The sequence below is a fragment of the Penaeus chinensis genome, chromosome 39 (assembly GCF_019202785.1).
Source record: "Penaeus chinensis breed Huanghai No. 1 chromosome 39, ASM1920278v2, whole genome shotgun sequence".
Taxonomy (NCBI): Eukaryota; Metazoa; Arthropoda; class Malacostraca; order Decapoda; family Penaeidae; genus Penaeus; species Penaeus chinensis.
This window is the reverse complement of record NC_061857.1, coordinates 16368980-16391479: the sequence shown is the minus strand read 5'-3', so window position 1 is coordinate 16391479 and position 22500 is coordinate 16368980. Positions and strand designations below refer to the sequence as shown.

The 22500-nt window shown below is 38.2% G+C and overlaps 1 protein-coding gene across 1 annotated transcript in view; it reads left to right on the top strand.

Annotated features, from left to right (window-relative positions):
- LOC125046731 (ADAM 17-like protease) overlaps positions 1 to 14607 on the top strand; it is a 17275-nt gene extending 2668 nt beyond the window's left edge. Inside the window, exons 5-12 of the mRNA XM_047644633.1 lie at positions 739 to 886; positions 1736 to 1962; positions 2225 to 2419; positions 3891 to 4029; positions 7519 to 7754; positions 11188 to 11629; positions 11898 to 12013; positions 12164 to 14607. Coding sequence (XP_047500589.1) covers positions 739 to 886; positions 1736 to 1962; positions 2225 to 2419; positions 3891 to 4029; positions 7519 to 7754; positions 11188 to 11629; positions 11898 to 12013; positions 12164 to 12622 — 1962 coding nt within the window. The 3' untranslated portion in view covers positions 12623 to 14607. The remainder of the gene's footprint in view (positions 1 to 738; positions 887 to 1735; positions 1963 to 2224; positions 2420 to 3890; positions 4030 to 7518; positions 7755 to 11187; positions 11630 to 11897; positions 12014 to 12163) is intronic.
- Positions 14608 to 22500: the final 7893 nt, after the last annotated feature.

The following is a 22500-nucleotide window of genomic DNA, read 5'->3' as shown; positions in this document are numbered from 1 at the left end:
GAATTTATTTATTTATTTATTTATTTATTTATTTATATATTTATATATTTATATATGTATATATGTATAAAGCACAAAAAAGTTGAGAAATGGTTGTGGATCTCATATACCAATAATCTGTGTGTGTGTGTGTGTGTGTGTGTGTGTGCGCGCGCGCATTCATGCGCATGCATACAGACAGACAGACAGACAGACAGACAGACAGACAGACAGACAGACAGACAGACAGACAGACAGACAGACAGACATATATACATACATATATACATACATGCATACATACAGACATGCATATATATATATATATATATATATATATATATAGATTTAATATATATATATGCATACATACATACATACATACATATATATATATATATATATATATATATATATATATATATATATGCATGTATACATACATAGAAATATACATACATGTATACATCATACATACATACATACAGACATGCATATATATATATATATATATATATATATATATATATATATGTGTGTGTGTGTGTGTGTGTGTGTGTGTGTGTGTGTGTGTATGTGTGTATGTCTGTATGTGTGTATGTGTGTGTGTGTGTGGGTGTGTTTGTTTATTTATTTATTTATTTATTTATTTATTTATTTATTTATCAAAATCTATGTCAATGTCTTTTTTTTTAAATGAAGATAGAAATTGTTATTTTCTTGTGATAAGTAGTACTTGAATACGATATTCTGTTTCAGCCATCATGGAGACATATACCAGATGCCAAAGACGATTCAATGATCGTGTACCGAGGATCAGATGTGAAATACAGCTGGGAAGACAACCATCCGACTCTCAAAGGACATAAAATGTGTGATTACGTCAAGGAAGGAAATGAAACAACAGGTGCGCTTTGTTATTTAATTTTTCATCTTATTATTTTGTACCTATGTGTTTTAATAATTACAAGATAATTTTTTTTTATTGTTATTTCATTTTTTATGCGAATTTATACAATTAACTTGGTACTGCCATTGTCTTGTCAGTAGTCATTCATGTTTGTGTACTACTCATAACAGTAGAAAGGTTTTTTGATATTCACCCATGTAATTTTTCTTTTAACCCAAAGTCTCTGGGAAAATGTGTTCACTCTAGTATTGTTTTGTGAAATGTCTCTGCACATAGATGGCTCTGTAAGTGCTTAGCCATAAAGGAATCATTTAGTAGACCTTGTGACCTCACTTGATTTCACCTTTCCTTGAGTTTGCAGGAAAAAAAACATTTTTTACTACTGCTATCAATATCAGTGTTGTTATTTTTATTATAGACATTGTATTTATTGTAGTGTTATTTATATTACTAACAGCAATATTAAGTACCAGAAAATATTTTCAAAATTTAAGGAAAATGGTAAACAGGTGAGACATGTAGTACATGTAATTGGCTCATTGGTGACTTCATACTTGTGGAGCCATCTATGTGTAAAAACATTTGATAAATTCAACTCACTTTGGGCATAATATGTATGTACATGCCATCCCCAACAGCTTTGGGTTTAGAATAAGGTCACTTGGGCTCTGCCATGTGGATTTAATACTTTCAGAATAATAAGACGACCATAGTGCTTCTTCTCTTTATCTTTCTTTTTCTCTAGTACACATGTTCACATTATTGCCCATAGTAGCTTTTCTCTTTTTGCCATCCCTCCTCTATTTTCTTCTGGCACTGATCTCTGTGTGGGTTTGTATGTCACAGAGATGGATGATGAAGAAGAATGGATAGAAGGTTATGAGCCTCCCATCGAAAGCTTTCCTGAGACTCTGCCTGAGGAGCACAGCCCCAAAAGGAGGGTCAAGAGACAACAGGCAGAACCTTACAACTTCAATGGGGACAAGACACGATGTCCGCTGTTACTAGTGGCTGATTACCGCTTCTTCAGGGAAATGGGTGGTTCTAACTACAAGACCACAGTCAACTACCTGGTGAGTTAGTTCCCCCTTTAAGGCTTATATCTTGCTTTATACCTGAAATAGAAATGTTATAGGCCAGCAGCCTCATATATTTCTCAAGAACTTTTGCTGAGCTAAGATGTGTAATTTCAGTGAATGTATTGTTTTGATTGAGCTTTGATCGATTTTACTTTTCTTTCATTTCTTTTCTTTTTAGTGGCAGAATTTAGGAGGGTAGTGTAGTACAACCATAGTTTTGTGACTCTGAATACAATTTTCTTTTGAACATTTTCAGATCAACCTCATTGATCGTGTGGACAAAATCTATGAAAACACTGTTTGGAAGGATGGGGTAGACACAGCAGATTTTTCTGGCATGGGCTTTGTCATTAAAAAGATTTTAGTGCACCAGGAATGGTCACCTGTAGGTTCCAACCAAGTTCACTATAATATGGAACGCAACTCATGGGATGTGCGTAACCTCTTAGAGGTAAGTGTCATAATGCAAGAAGTATGTGTTGCAGGAGTTCCCTACAGCAAAGAATACATTGATAAATACAAAGACAGTTAAATGTATGGGAGAAAAAAAAATACATACAATAAGAAGTTTATTGGAAGATGGGAATTTTGGAAGGCCTGAAATTCAGGTCTCTGGGGCGTTTTGGACTGATTTCTCCTCTATCTTCTCTCATTTAATCAGTACACAGTAATAGTGTTTTGCCAGTTAATTATATACATATTTTTTGCTTACACATTCACTTTTGTAATATTTGGAACTAACAAATTAAGTTGCATGCATATTTTTAAAACATGCATCTTTAAATCATTAACAGTTGTTGGGGGTAAAATTTGTATGTGTGTGATGTTTAAGGTTATAAATCCATTTTTTGCAAAAGGATTTAAGAAAATGCAAAGTACTAATATTTCTCCCTGGGATTGCTTAAACCATAGTGATATGGGTGGCGGTTCAAATGATTTTGCTTTCTGTTCATTTGGCAGGTAGATTGCATTGAAGTTAATTAATTTTTTTCAGTGGCTTTTGTGGAGAGTGAGAGAAATGCTTTTTACGGTAATCTTATGGTATGGATAGTGTGATGTGCTATGAATATTCAAATAACTAAAGGGAAGAGTGGCTTTTGTATGCAGGTGTGCCTTAACTTCACATAATTGCAGTTTCATTTGTATTTGATTAAATAAGAATGAAAAAAGACCTGAACTTCAAATGTAGTTCATTTTTCGTTCCACAGTAGTAGTAGAATATGTACAGAAATAATTATTGTATTTCATGATTTATTTATTTTTATTACATGATTCTCGTGATGGTCATTATTGCATCATCAGTATACTATGACCGGAAATATTCTAATCATAATGTTTACATACTGTTAGTTCAGTATCTTGTCCTTGTTTTTTATTTAATTCCCTTTGGGAAAGACATTGGAGTCTGTAAAGTCATTTAAATTGAGTTAGTTGATTGGCTAAACCTTTAGATATTATAGAACTTGATTATGATTATTATCCATGATCATTGCTCATCTTCTGGTGCCATTGTGGAATGGACTAGCTCCTTCTTCTTCTTGTCCTTTACCTTTTCCAAGTGCTTGCCCAAAACTTGATCATTTTCTTTAAAAGAAATCCTGCTGTGTGTTTAGGAGTGGGATTGTAGCAAATTTGTTAGAAAGGTGAATTTATATATATATATATATATATATATATATATATATATATATATATATATATATATATATATATATACACACACACACACACACACACACACACACACATATTTATACACACATACATATATACATATATATACATATATATACATATATATACATATATATACATATATATATATACATATAAGTTGCTTCATATAGTTAAGGAATTAACAGTCCTTGGGTTAATGTAGCAAGTCTTCATCTTTGCTTCGTGCCTGACCTTCTCTCCTAAAGGTGTTTAGCCGAGAGTACTCTCATAAGGATTACTGCTTGGCACATCTCTTCACCGACATTAAGTTTGAAGGGGGAATCTTGGGCCTTGCTTATGTAGGATCTCCTCGCAGGAACTCAGTTGGTGGAATCTGCACTCCAGGTGGGTTCCCTGCTCAGTCTGCCAGACTAGGTTTATATAAAGTGTGTGTGTGTGTGTGTGTGTGTGTGTGTGTGTGTGTGTGTGTGTGTGTGTGTGTGTGTGTGTGTGTGTGTGTGTGTGTGTGTGTTTTAGCATGTGCTTGAACATGTTTGTATGCATGGATGTGTGTGTGTGTGTGTGTGTGTTTTATCATGTGCTTGCACATGTTTGTATGCGTGTGCGTGCGTGTGTGTGTGTGTGTGTGTGTGTGTGTGTGTGTGTGTGTGTGTGTGTGTGTGTGTGTGTGTGTGTGTGTGTTTTATCATGTGCTTGCACATGTTTGTATGCATGGATGCACGCGCGTTTGGCGTGCGTGCGTGCGTGGGTGCGTGTGTGCATGTGTGTGTGTGTGTGTGTGTGTGTATGTGTGTGTATGAATGTTTTTATATGTATGTAATGCATGTACATCAGTAGATTCTTTGAAGTATTTTTAGCCGTCTTAAAGTTCTTTTAGAATTATAATTATTATCACATAATAGGTTTAGTTTGATTCCATTTGTTACAATGGATATTCTTGCTGTGACATGCTGTCTGTTTCATTTTGCTTCTAAGCTATCCCCTGTGTGCAAGGAATGGCCGGGGTTACCATCCACTGGTGGTGAGGGATTTGAATGCAGGATTGATGTGCCTCATAAAATCTCATTGCTTCAGATTTTGCATGATCTTTTTATCTCATAGTTTAACCCAGTGCCGACATGCATGGTGTGAGTTTACTTTATTAATTGTTTAATACATAGATAGCTACACTTGTACTAAGTCACCAATGAGGCAATTACAAGTACTGCCTGTCTCACTCATTCACCCTTTTCCTTGATTTACGAAAATATTTTATGTTATCTTATTTTGCTGTTACTAATGTTTATAACATAGTAATTATAATGTCTATAATAATAATAACACCATCGATGTTCATAGCATTTGTTTTTCCCACCAAATCAAGGAAAGGTGAAATTAGGTAAAGTCACAAGGTCTACTGCTTGACTCTCTTGTGGCTAAGCACTAGCAGAGCCATCTATGTGCAGAGACATTTCACACACAAAATTTAAAATGAGCACAGTATTTTCCCCAGTGGCATGTGGTTAAGGGGTCCTTCAGTATTTTGAATGTTAGTGCCAAATCCTACCTACACAACAGCAGTAAGTATTTCTGCAAGGGGTTATCAGTTATTTTCTGTCCATTATTTATTTATGTATTATCATTTACTTGTTATGTTAAAGCTTCGTTTATTTATGATTTATAGGGCTAATTTAGTTTAGATAACTGCATTATTTGTCCTATATTGGTGGATTCAGTCTGCAATTAGTAGCAAGATTTAGGAATCAATATGGCCTGAACTTGTATTCAAGTCATTTATGTTTAATATTAAATGCTCAAAAAATATGAAAGAAGACCAATTCAAGATCAACTCTTTGACTAATACAAACACATATTACCATTCAAAAGATTTTCCAAGAGTCTGTACTTCTGACTTGAAGATATACATTTTTTTATGTGAATTCATGTGATAAATAAAGGTATAAAAGAGAAAAGGTTATCTAGTCTAGTGTTTTTCAGCTTTGGTGGGCAGTCCACCTGAAGGTGTAAGAGACCTAGAGAGGGGTGAACAGGTGGGTGGATGAGATCATGCCCACTTGTTAGGGTGAAATTGTGGCTCATTAACTCTTACCTTGGATTATCAAGAAAACTAGATTTATGGTTGTGCAACAGCTAATATTTTTTTATAGCCCATTTTATTACATGATATTTTGACCTTTTGAAAGAAAAATCCCAAGAATAAACAAAGAAAGGGGTGGGATCCTCCTGAATATTTGTAGACTTCAGTTGTTCATTGTTCCATTGTTTCATTTTGACATGCAAGTACATTTCTTTTTAGGAAAAATGTTTCTGTAGAAGTTCTCTTCTTCTCTTCTCTTCCTCCTGCTTATGCATCAGCCAGTGATGCTGAGAGGCTTTGTGTTTGCATGATTTATGGTTATTTCTTCTTTTTTTTTTAACCCAATTGGCATGGAGGGCAGGAATACATGCTATGCTCATTGTAATATAAGTTCATTTATTGTATTTACACACAAATGGCTCTACAATTGCTAAGTCACCAAGGAGTTAGTTATTAGTCCTACCTATCTCACATGTTTACCCTTTTTGTATTATTTCATTGTCTTTAATGTTACCAAGATTTTGATAACAATTTAATAATCATAATATCAGTAAGAATTATAAAAATATTGAAATCAAATTATTAGAAAAACAAATTTTCCCAGTCTCAAAAAATGGGGAATTGATAAACTCCTTTTTGGCTGAGCATATGTGGAGCCATGTGTATGTAACAGAATTCGCATACAAATACAGAGGACAGTACACAAATCCGTAGTCATTGGGTTAAACCTAGTAGAAGATAATAACCATGTGCTTTTCAGACTAAAAAATGTACAATTTCTTTTGTGCACCCTTGTTTGTACCTAGTTTTAAGTTATGCATTTGTAGGTAAATTAATGCAGAAAAGAAAGAAAAGTATTTGTATATTTGGGCATCTAGGTAATCATTATTACTTTCATTTGGTTGTTGTTATTGTTGTTATTATTATTATTATTATTATATTTATTACTCTATTATTATAACTTCATCATTACTTTTTTCTTTTTCTTTTTTTTCTTTTACACTTATGTACAGATTAGCATTAACCCATTGGATCCGGGTGATGGAGATGTCATGTAATAAAGATAATGGGAATGTGTTGTCATGGAAAAATTGGCTGAGGGCTATGCCTGAGAGAGGGCCAGCTCTAGCAAGGACACAGTTTCCTTGCACAGTAACCCCTTCCAGCTTGCTTTGAATTGAATAATACAAATATATTTTAAAAATAACACAACACACTGTCAATCATTGTTATTGTTATTGTGATGAGTTGTAGACTACCTGTAGAGATAATATAGAGTCTGCTTAAGGAAAACAGTGTATTACCATCTTGATACAGTATAACAGATAGCAAATATAGACCTCTGAAAATGTAAAAATGGCATATGCAGCATAAGAGCTAATTCCATTGGAAAGAGGAGGCAGAGTCTTGATATTGTGTCTGAGTGTTTGCTTGAGCCAGGCATACAGGAGAGTCGCTACTCAAGTAAGCCTAATGCCTGGATTTTTGTCATTTGCAAGGCACCCAGGTCCAACATGTTAATCATTATTACATTTGTAACAAGCTATCAAGTCATATACTTCAAATGTAGATCAGAGATATTTCATCTTGATAAAGCATATTTGACAAGTTGTAATTTGTAGAAGATATACACATCATATGTTTTTACATTTCTAATATCTCTTTTCCATTACCATCCTCAGAGATAAAGATGTAGCTATTCTACTTCAAATTCAAAGTATAGGCTGTTTGTATAGTTTGAAAAAGTTGTCTTCTTTTCTTTTTCTTATTCTCATTCTTACTCTGTAACTTTACAGAATACTTTAAGAATGGACACACTCTCTACCTGAATTCCGGCCTGAGTTCATCCAGGAACCACTATGGGCAGAGAGTGATCACTCGTGAGGCAGATCTTGTCACAGCACACGAGTTTGGACACAACTGGGGCTCAGAGCATGACCCAGACCGACCGGAGTGCAGCCCCAGTGCCAGTCAAGGAGGATCATATCTCATGTACACATATTCTGTGTCTGGTTATGACATTAACAACAAGGTAGGCTAACAGGGTAACTGAAATTAATATGTAAGTAAGGAAGTAAGGAAGTTTCATATGAATGCATGTACATTGCAGATTAAGTAAATACACTTGTATGTGGCAGTGTAGCACAGTTTTTTATACAGTTTTCTCAAAAGAAATATATATATATAAATATATATATATATATATATATATATATATATATATATGTGTGTATGTATATATATATATATATATATATATATATATATATATATATATATATATATATATATATATTTATAATTATCACTGTTATAACAAGAATGAAGCCATTGGATACATAGTGACACTAGTTGCTTTAACTACACTAATGTGATCCCACTTCTGATCTTTATATGCAAAGCAACATAATATCTAAATGTGTAATATTCATGATAGTCACTCTATAAGTACTGTGCATTAGGATACTATATCTCCACTGACAAATCATACTTAACCCAAAACTGACGGGCATGGCATTTACATACATACCATCCCCACTGTGAGTTTACTTTATTAATTGTTGTTCACATAGATGGCTCCATTTATACTAATTCGCCAATGAGCCAATTACAAATAGTACCTGTCTCACCTGTTTACCCTTTTCCTTGATTTTTTAAAATATTTTTTGTTGTCTTGTATTGCTGTTATTAATATCAGTAACATTATAGTAATTATGATATCTATTATAAAAATAACACCATCGATACTGATAGCATTAGTAAAAAAATGTTTTTCCCACAAATTCAAGAAAAAGTAGAATCAGGTTGGCTAAGCAATGGCAGAGCTATCTATATACAAAGACATTTCACAAAAAAATCTAGAAAGGGCACGGAATTTTCATAGCGACATTGGGTTAAAGCTGTGCTCTTACCATACCCTGACACATACAGTAGGGTGGATCATTTTTGCACCTTTTTCTTGCATGCGAATAAAATGAGCCTTTAGGGGGGGAATCTACATTAGCATGAGAATAGCATTGTTTAAAGAAATGAAATCTGAATTTGCACTTTTCCACAAAGGGGCTTTTATTTTTTTAATTCTTTCAAAATGAGAAAGATGTCTACTAGCAATTTTCGTGTGATATGTCTTGAAAATTGTTGAACTTTGTTTATTCACTTTTTTACTTTTTCTTGTACCTGTTATAATGTACTAAAGTATTTGATTTAGTTATATAAGATAGATAAATAAAATTTCTTTATTAAACACATAGAAGTGAAAGTATTGTCCTCCAGCATTAACCCATTAGCATCATTCACATGCTGTCCACTAAAAATTTGTCTTTTCAATTTTGTTTATACTGAGGTGGTTTTCTAAGCACTCATTCAGTAAAGAGTTAATACCTAGGCCTACCGACCTCACTACTTTATTCCCTGTATTTTGTGGAATTAGTATTATTATTGTTATCACTATTATTATTAATGTTATTAATATTACCACAATTGTTATTATTATAATCGGTGGAATCTGGTCAGTCTAGAAATTGACCCTGAGGTTGTTTGCAATTTTCTATAGGAAAATATTTTATCAACTCACAATGGCATTATCAAATACTAAATGCAACCAAATGAAGTGATTTTTCGATCTAGTAAGTTTCAAGTTGAATATGAAATGTTATTGTATATTTTGAATAAAGCTTTTATCCCAGTGATTAGTACACATGATTGAGGCATACAGTGATAAATATGAGGTAGTCATGGAGATTTTCATTAAATACTTTGAAAAAAAAAAAAATATGATGTATTTTTTAATAATTTTCAGAAGTTGTTTGACATAGCAACTTGTAAGTGCTTTGATGGCTAAGATAGGCTTATTAGAGACAGGCAGACTGCTGAGGAGGGGAGCTCATAAGATTAATTAATTTTACTTAAATGTGCTGTTGGTGCTCTTTCCTATTGGACAAGAGTGCAGTTTGTATCTGCCTCACAAAAGATATCAGTATGTTCACAAAAGAAAATGATGAGGTTATAGAGGATAGGAATAAATTCAGGCTTGGTAGGAGGAAGATGCACACTTCTTAGTCAGTTAATATTGATGATATTGCATTATTTAGCTTACACTTTAAAGGGAAAAACTAGAAGAGGCAACAACAGTGAACCAGATTTGAAGCATTTTATAAGGGATCTTGTAGAAGAAAATCACAAAAATGATTATCCACATATAAAAAAAAAATGCATAAGCAGAAAGAAAACCTTTCTCTTAGGTGGCATGTTGAGACCTCTCTTTGTCTGGTGCCAGTTCAGTTTGGTCAGAACTTTTGCTGATATCCCCCTTTGAATCCTTTGTGTACATCATTCAGCTCAAAATTTCCCAGGGTTTAGTGATAGTTTACAATAGGAGGTAATTTGTAGATGTCTGTTGTTTGACAGTTCATTCACTACTTCTGACATTTCTAGCTTGAACATTTTTTTTTCATTTGGAAATCATAAAGTTTAGCCAAAGAATAGCACAAAATTTGACATACAGGCAGAATCCTAGTAGTGATGCTTATTATTGCTTCATTTGATTGGCATGTGGGATAACACCTATATACTGTATATATTGGCATGGCTAACTATTAGGCTAGGTTGAGTAGTGGGCTTTGTAAGTATGATATTTTTTTTTTTTTTAATTTTCAAGAAGCACAATTATTTTTTTGTAGTTTCTAATGCAGTTTTTCATGTAGAATCCAAATTTCTGACATATTATGATCTAGCTATATCACACATACCATAAAAGTCTAGGTTATTACATGGTACTTTTGGTTTGTGGTCCACAATTTACCCTTGGATACAGGTACTTTTTGGGGGTAATACCCTTGGATACAGGTACTCTTTTAGGGGTATTTATCCCAATTTTTAAAAAAATTCCTATTGTGCACTTTAGAATATAAACCAATCATAGGCTGTTAGTGCTGTTCTCCTGCATGTTATATCATCTGCCACTAACCTAATGCATGATCCGTGTCCAGGAGAGGAGAGAAATCCTGCTACCTACAAACACAGAAGGGGGATCTCAAAAGCAGTTTTTGACTTTATTCAACCGGTTTTTGATGATCTCTTCTGATAATTTGCTTTCAAAGTGCCTACATGGCAAAACACAAAATACGAAAGAATGTTTGAACAAAATCATATGGGACCGATGTAGCAGAGAATATTTTGCGGAAAAAAAGAAGCATTTGAGGAGGCTACATATAGTGCAGTTGGTCATTTTAATGATGGAAGGAGCTCTATTTTGTTTTAAAAATTGGGAATAGATCCTAGGAAGTTCACCACAGAACACTGCCTTTAGCAAGATCGGCGCAGAGTCAGTAGATCAAAGTTCACTGAACAAGGAAAAAAGAGAAGAAAAGTGCACCTCATTCAAAATGAGAGAGAAAAGTTAGGTTAGGACAAAAAAGGTGGATCAAAAGTGGATAGACTACAATTTTTTACATTTCTTCCCTCAGAGGTTCTCCCCATGCAGTCTGAGAGCAATCCGTGCTGTCCTAGTAGCCAAGTCCTCTCGCTGCTTCACTGAGCCAGAAGAGAGTTACTGCGGCAACCAGCGTGTAGAAGGCCAAGAGCAATGTGATGCAGGACTAGTAGGTCAGGATGATGTAGACTTGTGTTGTGACAAGCACTGCAAACTGAGGGATGGGGCAACCTGCAGTGATCGTAACTCACCCTGCTGCCACGGCTGCCAGTATATGAGTCAGGGCGTAAAATGTAGGGAGCAACAGCCAGCTACATGTGAGAATGAGTCCAGGTGTCTAGGCACTACAGCAGTCTGCCCCAAAGCAAAACCCATGGATGATGGCACTCCATGCATTGAGAAGGGCCAGTGCCACCAGGGATCCTGCCTTCCCTACTGTGAGACACAGGAGATGCAGAGCTGCATGTGTGATACCAGTAAGCTAATGTTGTTAGTGATATCAGACTAGTAGCAAATGCCATTTTGTCCTCCAAGAACAGATTGCATTTTTTATGAGACTTTTTTTTTTTTTTTTTTATTATTTTGTAAATTATGGTAGCAAAGTAATATAAAAGAGGAACATCACACTTTTTGTTGAACTGTCCCATTTTGAACATATGGAATAAATTGGAAATATCTCATAGTTTGAAAAGCAGATAAGTAATAAACATTGGGATATTAACTAACATAATTGGTGCTTTACAGTTGATGACGCTTGTAAAAGGTGCTGTCGCAAGACACTAAATGACACCTGCTTCCCTGTCATGCCCTTGGATATTCTCCCAGATGGAACTCCTTGTATTCATGGGTTTTGTAACAAGGTAATAATTAAAAGAATACTTGATTTGCAGTATAAAATTATTTCGAAGCTATAGATGTGTGAGAAGCTAAGTAAAAGAAAATACGTTAAGATGGCTTCTTAACTAGTCATTATTTGAGAGATGTTTTCTAACAGAATTTCAAATTTGCAGGGGAAGTGCGAGAAGACGGTGCAGGATGTTGTTGAGCGTTTCTGGGACATCATAGAGGACATCAATATTAACACTGTGCTGATGTTCTTGCGGGACAATATTGTAGGGACAGTCATCATCATCTCAGTCATCATCTGGGTTCCAGCATCATGCATTTTCAGTTATGTTGATCGCCGTCGACAAGAGGACTACTGCAAATATGTCCGTTGGTATTATAGCAATGAGCTTATTCACCCAACTGACAGTGTTCGCATTATAGACAGCAAACGTACACGGATACATGAGCCTGGCCGTGTCCAAGATGCAACTAACCGTGTGCTAGAGTCTGGTGGGCGTCCACATGACCCAGGGACACGAGCGCACGACACGAGAGATCCTCCTGAAGGTGCAGAAAGCCGCCAGAATCTCAATACTCCTCAATGCCCTCCAGTGTCACAGCACTACACAAGTGCCATGTAGTTGTGTGACTGTGGATTTCGTTCGGAGAAATGGTGATATTATTTTTTAATCCAGAAGAATTCTTTTGGAAAGAATGTAGGACTTTTTCATGCCAATTTTACACTTTTAGATTTAACAGTTCCTGGAGTAGTCCATATCAAATCAGTCCTTTTTGATAAAGCTGTATATACAAAAAGCATTTGAGAACAGTATTCACAATCTGAAGAATCAGCAAGACCCAGATATTTTCTAACTTTTGAAAATTGATAGACATTCTGTGTAGATTAGTGGGAAGCACCAACAGCTGACACACATGATCATCCATTGTGTTGGAGTAACTGACAGTAGTGCAGATGATAAGTTGAAAGGCATTAGGTCACTATCAGGGATCTCATAGTAGCTTGGAGTTTGGAGTATGGAGTGAACCATGTCATTGTGGAAATGTTTGTTAAAGTATTTTGTTCATGGTTACTACCAGTATTTATAATGATCGTGCAAACCAAAGTTTCACTCACATCATTGATCTCAGTATTTACCAAGGAATTGATATTTTTTACACCAATTTAAAGTTACACAAACAAATATATACTTATAACTGATATTATAAGAAACATACATAAAAAGATAACTTATTAATAACAAATATCTTACTTCAGAAACATTGTAACACTAGCACACACCCAGACATTTCATAATAACATTCCATACATTCTAAGTATTAAGGCATTATAGTTCATATTTCAGGAATTTCTGTGGTTGTGACATTTCTTTAATTTGTTAGAAAATCTTTTAGAATTTTTTTAGGAATGAAATTATGTGGAATACAACTGGATAGTTTTGTTACGAAACTCTTTATGTATATATTGCCATTTGCCAATGTCATTTGTTTCTTGGTAGAATTATTAAAAGATGTTAAGGTAAGCTTTTATCCATTATTAAGATAATATGTAACATATTCAGCTAAGAGGCAGTTACAGTAATTATAGGATTTAAGTTTATGTAATTTTAGGGTTTATTGTTGGATAGTTATGTTTCAGAATTGTAAATGAGATTTTCAGTTTGAAAATATTGAATATTTGATTTTGTAATTATATGAAACTAATAACATTCTTTACTGATTGGTGACGAGAGACATGCTATCACATAATGGCAAATAATTATAGACTATAGGATGACACCTCAATGTATCATAAGTCAGTGTTCCAATCACCAAGATGAGGTCATAAACCTTCCTGTGACAGGCAGTCGCCCAAGCGCAGAATGACGCACAGGAATGTATACCCATTACCCATTTTGTAAGTTTAATGCATCTAAAGACCAATAGATGTTATATGTGTTTTAAATAGTATTCCAATAGTTATGTTTTGCCATTTAGACTAATGTTCTGTCCTAGAAAAGGTCCATCAATGGAAGCCTTGCAGCGTACATCCATAATTCATAACCTTTCAGTGGACATGTTCTCTAAGTACCCTTTTCTTTTAAATCAGTATTCTCATCTTCTTTATCAAATTCATATTAATTTTCCAGTTGTACATGGCTTGAAAACATCTTTGCCTCACAGTATTAGCCATCATGGTAGGATTAATTAATATATGATCATTTATGTTAAAAGTGTAACATTTTGTGTGGGTTATGTTATCAGTGTGACAAATCACACAAGGTTAATGGCAATAAGATATGCAGTGCTCTTAGAACTGTGAGTAGAGAATGTGTTAAAGTACGAAGTGACAAGAATCCCCTAACAATGGAGAAGGGACACTTGCCAATGTAGTATTGAAATTCCTAGAGCATAGTATTTTTTTTTCTTTTTTCTTTTTTCTTTCCCCCATCAAGTTTAATAAAAACTGCTAAAAAATACTGAAAATACACTTATTTAGTCTTTTTATATTTGAATTTTGTTTTTTTATATAATATAAACATAATTTGAAGCTTTACATAATTTTAAATACCACCTTGCATTCTGAGGATAGTTTATGAAACTGACAAATATAGAAAAAAAAAACTTTTCCTATAGTATTAATTATCTTGGATATAATTTTCTACCCTCTGTTTTTCATATTTGTGCTTCAAAAGAGGCAGCCATTTACTCTGCTTGAAAACTTCCTCTGTCTACCTTGATTCATAAAAGTGCAGCAGAAAAGGATATAGAACAAAATGTATACCCTTTCAGGTGACAGAGACTGTGGCCCAAAACTGGGGTCCTTGACAACCAATTTTACATGGTCTTCTCTTCTTCTCTTTTCCTTTTCCTTTTCCTTTTCCTTTTCCTTTTCCTCTTCCTTTTCCTCTTCTTTCTCCTTCTGGTCTCCAATCCCTTCTACTATCCACTTCATAAATTGTGAGAGATGTGTTGAAAGGATGAAAGGTTGACTTTGTGCCAGCCATGAACGGCCTGGGGAAGCCATGGGCACAGTACTTCCCATTTAGTTGTCTACTTTTACCTCTGAAGTGGACTCTGCAAGATGGACCATTTCCCTCACTAACATACACTAGTTTTACAATAGCTAATAATGGTAAAGGGGCATTTAGGCTTGCCCCTTTATCAACAAGCCGCAGCCCCCCCAATCCCTAACCCGTTGTTGTCGTGAGGGGCTTAGGAGGTGAAAACTGGGACCCAATGCTGAGGAACTCTCCAGCCTTGGGACTCAGCCCTTGACTCAATTAATTTTGCATGGTCTTTTTTCCCCTCCTGCTTTTTCATTTCCATCCCTTCCCCAACCCCTTCTACCATCCACTTTTTAAGGTGTGAGAGCCTTGCTGAAAGGATAAAAGGCTAACTTTGTGCCAGTCCTGAACGGCCTGAGGGGGCCATGTATTCCCCTGTTTTAGTTGCGTAGCCCTTACCCCTCAAGGGAACCCTGAGGGGTGGACTGTTTCTCTCCCCAACATGCTCCAGGCTTACCATAGCTAATAATGAAGATGTTATACCCTTATTAGGGGCAATGAGGTTTGCCCCTTCATCAAATAGCCCCACCAACTCAAACTCTGGATTCCCGGACCCCAGGCTCTCCTTTGACCATAGCTCTGAACACTGCAATACTACCCCCTCCTCAATGCCTACTAGTACATTATTCACCCAAGTCAACACTCAAACTCCAGGAGACATTACCACTCTCCCAACATGCTCAACTTCATCACCTCTACCCCCACAACCTTCTTCAACTACCCCCATCCTCCCTTATTACTACTTTACAGCCTTATTGTCCACCTCTCCATAATACTACCTCCCTCAACACTACTTCCTCTTCCACACGCCCCCATCCATCTACTACCCCTATCTCTACAAATATCTTAAATACTCTTTTTAATGGGATCGATTTTTCGTGATCCCTCCGACAGCTCCCTACTCTGACAACACTCTTCTCTCCCAGCAATGTCTCCAAAAACAAGTAGGCAGTGTCTCTTTCCGTAGCCGACCCGATCGTTCCCGTCTCGTCACAGTAACATCTGAAAACCAAGCTATAGCATTATCAACTCTAACTGATCTCTCTGGTAACCCCATTCCTGCAGAACCTCATCCAACCCTCAATACTTGTACAGGAATTGTTTTTATCTTCCTAGCAAACTACTCTATCTATAACAAAAATTGGTCTGATTGTGGAGAAGACTTACTCGCCTGCCTCACAGACTATGATGTGATATCAGTACAGTGCTACTCTATTCCTCCCAGAGGTCATCATAAGAACCTCATTAACTGCCAAAATTACTTTCCGTAGACATGAATGTTTACATTGGTGGAGAATCCCTCGCTATCCAACCATATCAACCTCCTCCCTGTCAGTGGCAAAACTGTTGGCATCAAGAACATGCTGCCAAACATTACCGTTCCACAGCCAGATGCCCTCTATGTGCCCAACCTGGTCATACTCGATCAAACTGCTCTCCACAATCACGCACATGTGCCAACTGTGGCGGCCCCTTATAATGTATTTTAAAGGGGCCGTCCCACCTACAAATTTGAGTCTGAGGTGACTTGGACTCACTCTACGTGAAGACAAACAGGAACATGTCGGCAAGGTTTTTCTCGTACTCCCTACTCCAGGAATGTCGCTCGCTCTCCCCATCCCCCTCCCTCCCAAGACGTTCCTACACCCTCCCCTATACCTATCCCTCCTATATCTTACTTCCCCACTTCTACCTCCTACCTTTCCCAGTCAAATTTTTTTGCCATTCTACTACAGCCCCAACACCTTCCCCTCTTCCTCCCCGCACTACCCGCAGCAGAGAGACCTACCGTCTGCCTCAATTCCTCAGACACCAGTCTCCTCTTGCCCCCTCATAAGAAGACCTTTGTTTCGCAAAAAGTCCCAACCAACTCCTTTACAGAAGATATTTAAAACTATCAACTCGAGTTCCAAACTGACACCGAAACCCCTCATCCGCCCTGAAATTCCACAACTCTCGCTCCCTCCACACTCGAAATGACTGGCGATATCCATCCTCCTCCTACTCATATCCCCCTACACTCCTTCCTCCTACTCCCTCCCAACACAGCCATTCCCCCCAACTCTAGCTCCACCTACACCAACCCTCCCTCCATCCCCTCCATCCCTTCCACTCCCTCCCGGATACACACGTGAATCCCTTAAGTCACAACTATGCCCTTCCCCCTCTCCTTCCTTATCTCACCCCCTAGCTCCTTCCCCTTCAAATTCTCCATCACGCACTATAACCGTAATCACTCATAGATAAACTAAAGTATACATTGGAATATTCGCGGTTTCCTTTCTCACAGACCTGACCTTCGTCATATCGTTTCTTCTTATAACCCATCCATTATCTGCCTCCAAGAGACTTTTCTTATACATCCTCCTATACCAATTCCTAATTACCATTTTGTCTCTTACTCACACTCCCTTTGTGTCTCGTCTATACTTATCCATCAGATAACACCTTATATCATACCTCCTCCCTTGCACAGTTATTCGCATCTTTCTTCGCCGCGGGGTCACAGTAATTTGAGTCTACTTCTCCCCCTCCCACCCCATTGACTTTGTTGCCTATGAAACTATAATTTCCCAACTCAAATCACTCCTTATAGTTGGTGATTTTAACTGCTGCCACACTCTTAGGGGTGATTCTATCACCAACTCCCGTGGCCGATCTCTAGAACGATTCCTCTCCACAATGACCTTATTATTCTTAATTCAAAATAATAAGGTTACACTTTGACACACGCACGCAATCTTTTTCATGCCTTGACCTCTCTCTATGTTCCCCTTCTCTTCATTTAGATTTCCATGGGTCAGTTCTAGACCACTTTCCCGATAGTGACCACTTTCTAGTTCTTTCTCTTATTTCATATGTACCACTTCCTAACTCCCCACGCTTGTGCTTTGATAGAGCCGACTGGCGCACTTTCACTTCACTTTCCGCTATTTCTACACCCCCATCCCCCTTCTCGTCCATTTCAGAGATGATACAGTGTTTCACAACTACAGTCCTAAGAGCTTCCTATACAGCCATCCCTCGAACCTCAAGACCTAAACCTCCAAATGTGTTCCATGGTGGAATTCTGATTGCACCAAGGCGCTTCACTTGAAACTGTTTTCACTGCTACAAACGAGGCACCCCTAATCAACTATCAGCTCTAATCTCCTTTAAAAGAGCATCCGCCTATCTCCGTCGTACAATCCGGAACAGTAAAAACTATCAGGTAAACATCCCCCTCATCTAGCCCCGTCCTCCATATTCGAGATACTCTCATCTCTGATCCTCTCCAAGTCGCTAATGAACTGGGTGACTATTTCAGCCAGGTCAGTAGTGGCTCTCGCCTTTCTCCACACTTATCTTCTATTAAGACCATCAGGGAAGGCACCCCCATTGTCTTCACCCTATCCTCTGATGAGACCTATAATGCTCTTTTTTCTTCCTTTGAACTCAATGCTGCCTTACACTCATGAAGGCCCTGACGGTATTCACTACCGTATGCTCCGACACCTTCCATCTTTCTCTCTATCTTTCCTATTAACAATGTTCAACCACATATGGACGTCAGGAAGTTTTCCTTCTCATTGGCGGGAAGCTTTTATCCTCCTCTTCCTGAAACCCAATAAATCGGGTACCCTCCCTCAAGATTACCGCCCCATCGCTCTAACTAGCTGCTTGTGCAAACTACCAGAGCGAATGGTTAAATTACGCATAATGTGGTATCTTGAATCTCACAGGCTTCTCTCTCCTTCCCAGTTTGGTTTCTGCTGTGCCCAAAGTACAGCTGTGCCCAAAGTACAGCTGACCCCTTGCTCATTTCGAGACATATATTACATCTGCATTTGCACGCCATGAATTCGTATTGGCCAAATTCTTTGACCTAGAAAAGGCATATGATACGACATGGCGGTACCATATTCTCTCACAGTTATTCTCCCTAGGCATACGCGGAAACATGGGTGTCTTTATAAAGTTTTTCCTCTCCAAACGCAATTTCCAGGTCAAAATAGCCTCTTCTACACCATCCTTCTTTCCTCAGTTCGAAGGCGTCCCACAGGGCAGTGTGCTCAGAACCCCTTGATTCCTTAGTATCCAGGAGCCCAGTAATTACTATATGTTGATGATTTAACCATCTTCGCCCCTGGCACATCCATACCAAATTTCCGCCAATTCCTTCCGTCTGCAATATCATCAGTATCTTCCTGGGCCACAAATCATGGCTTCCGCTTTTCTACCTCCAAATCTTTCTCCATCCTTTTCTCTCGCGCACGTGTAGGTCTGCAACCTCCAATCTTCTGATATGGTACTCCACTCCAATACCGTTCCTCTGGCAAATTGCTAGGAGTTATTATTATTATTTTTTTTTTACAAATTGGCCTGGGGAGACCATATTTTTTCATTAAAGAGAAAGCTTGCCGCTGTCTTCGAATCTTACAAAATCTGTCCCATATATCCTGGGGATCAGATCGCAAAACTCTCCTTCATCTTCTTGTTATCTTGATCCTCTCCACTCTCGAGTGTGGATGCCTCTGCCTCAACCTCCCTCATTGCTCATCTTGATACAATTCACCACTCCGGTCTTCGCTTAGCCCTAGACACCTTCCGCCTGTACACTGAATCAGGCATAATATCTCTCTCTCGGCGCCGTACCCTTCTCTCTCTCCGATGCTATGCTCGATTCCACCAACTTTCCCTCACCAAACTAACTATCCCACGACCTCTTCCGTTTTCTGTCCATGGCTTATACTTTACCCCCGTATTTGCTCCCCCCCCCCCCCCCCAATCCCTTGCCTGTTGTTGTCGTGGGGGGCTTAGGAGGCGGAGACTGGGACCCAATGCTGGGGAACTCCTCAACCTTGGGACTCAGCCTTCGACTCAACAAATTTTGCATGGTCTTTTTTTTCCCCTCCTACTTTTTCGTTTCTGTCCCTTCACCAACCCCTTCTACTATCCACTTCCTACGGTGTGAGAGCCGTGCTGAAAGGATGAAAGGCTGACTTTGTGCCAGTCCTGAACGGCCTGAGGGAGCCATGGGCACGGTATTCCCCTGCTTTAGTTGTCTAGCCCTTACCCCTCGAGGGACCCTGAGGGGTGGACCGTTTCTCTCCCCAACATACTCCAGGCTTACCATGGCCAACAATGAAGATTTTATACCATTATTAGATAGCACATTTATTTTGCTTTTAACCATTAACCATACCATTATTAGAGGCAATGAGGCTTGCCTCTTCATCAAATAGCTCCACCAATTCAAACTCGCCCGATTCCCTGACCCCAGGGTCTCCTTTGACCACGGCTCTGAACACTACAACTAATACCCCCTCCTCAATGCCTACTAGTACAGTATCCACCCTAATCAACACCCCAGGAGACATTTCTACTCTCCCAACATGCTCAACTTCAACAACTATACCCCCACAACCTTCTTCATCAACTACCCCATCCTCCCTTATTACTACCTTACAACATTATTGTCCACCTCCCCATAACACTACTCCCTCTTCCACACACCCCAACTACCCCACCCTCCCCTATTACTACCTTACAACCTTATTGTCCACCTCCCCATAACACTACCTCCCTCAACACTACTCCCTCTTCCACATGCCCCCGTCCTTCTACTACCCCCATTTCTACAAAATTCTTAAATACTCTATTTAGCCCAGCCAAATGGGACCGATTTTTCGTGATCCCTCCCACAGCTTCTCACACTTTCTGCTTTGACAACCTGTTTTCATTCCTCAAATGCATATACATCCTTCACTTGCTCTAACCCCTATACATTACCTTACCCGACCTTAACCCATTTACTCGTCAATTCCTTTGCCCAGCTTTGACAACTAATCACTAACTCAACCACCCTTCACTACCATTTACTATAGTGCTACATGACCTTAGATGTCGAGCACATTTATTTGCTTTTAACCATTAACCATTAACCATTAACCTCTGTTTTCCCTGACCCACCAAAATCAAATATTCCCCCTGCTGTCCTTCTCACCCATTTCCTTGACCATGGTCCATTCATTCCTCCAATGTTCATTTTTACACGGATGGCTCCAAATCCTTTTTGCCTTAAAACACATATACTCACTCCCTTCTTCCTCTCAATATTTTTACTGACTCCCGTAACTCATTAACTCTCATAAAGTCAGTATACTCGACCAAACCCCTTGTTTGTAAGATCCAGAACTGGTTGTTCTACTTGTCCACACGCCATAAAGCTATCAGATTTTGCTGGGTGCCCAGCCATGTTGGAACCCCCGGCAATGAACAGGCAGATAGCCTAACACGCTACGCCGATATGTCTGCATCACACCAACCACATTTCTGACCTATTCCAGCCACGGACTATTACCCCCACTTTAAGAACTTAAAGACCTTCTGGTCAAGTTTCCGCACTAATAAATTACATACTGTGAAACTATCAATCTCCTCCTGGTCAACTACATTTCATCGGAACAGACGTTGAGAGACGGCTCTCGGCCGCGTACGCATTGGCCACACCCTTCTATCTGATGTCACATTCTGATCAACTCCTATGTTCCCTGTATAGTGTCCCTCTATTAGTTTCACACATTCTGTTGTCCTGTTCACGCTTTGATGCAGCGCGTACCTCTGCTTTCCCCCACCTATTCACTCTTCACCGACCTACCAACCTATCAGACATCCTTACAGAATCACACACCTGCTTTGACAACCTGTTCTCCTTCCTCAGTCGCACACATATCCTTCATTTGATCTAACCCCTTTACCTAACCCGACCTTAACCCATTCACTCATCAACTTTGCCCAGTTTTAACCTTTTCAATATTAATCTAGATAGCTGACGTATAGCAACTAACCACTAACTCAACCGCCGTTCACTGCCCTTTACTATACCTTCCTATAGTGCTGCATGACCTTAGGTGTCTTGCACAATTATTTTGTTTTTAACCATTAACCATTAACCATTAACTAGCCCCTGTGATTTTAATTCCCCCGGTTCCCTGACCCCAGGCTCTCCTATAAACACTACTACTACCCCCTCCTCAATGCCTGCTGTCCACAGTTCTACTACATTCAACACCACTCCCTCTTCCAATAGGCCCTTTCCTTCTACTACCATCACCTCTACAAATATTTTGAGTACTCTGTTTAGCCCAGCCAAATGGAATCCATTTTTTTATGATATCTTCTACAGCCTCTTATTTTGACAACACTATCCTCTTCCAGCAATGCCTCCAAAAACAAGAAGGTAAAGTTCCCAATTGCTCCCGCTTTGTCACAGTTACATCTGAATCTTAAGCTAAAGAATTATTTACTCTGACTGACTTCACAGGCAAACCTCTTCTTGTCCAGCCTTAATACGTGTACCGGAACTGTCTCCATCTGTCTCTCTCTACAAGGATTGGTTAATTGTGGAAAAGACTTACTCGCCTGCCTAGTTGACTATGATGCAGCCTCAGTACAATGCTACACCATTCCCC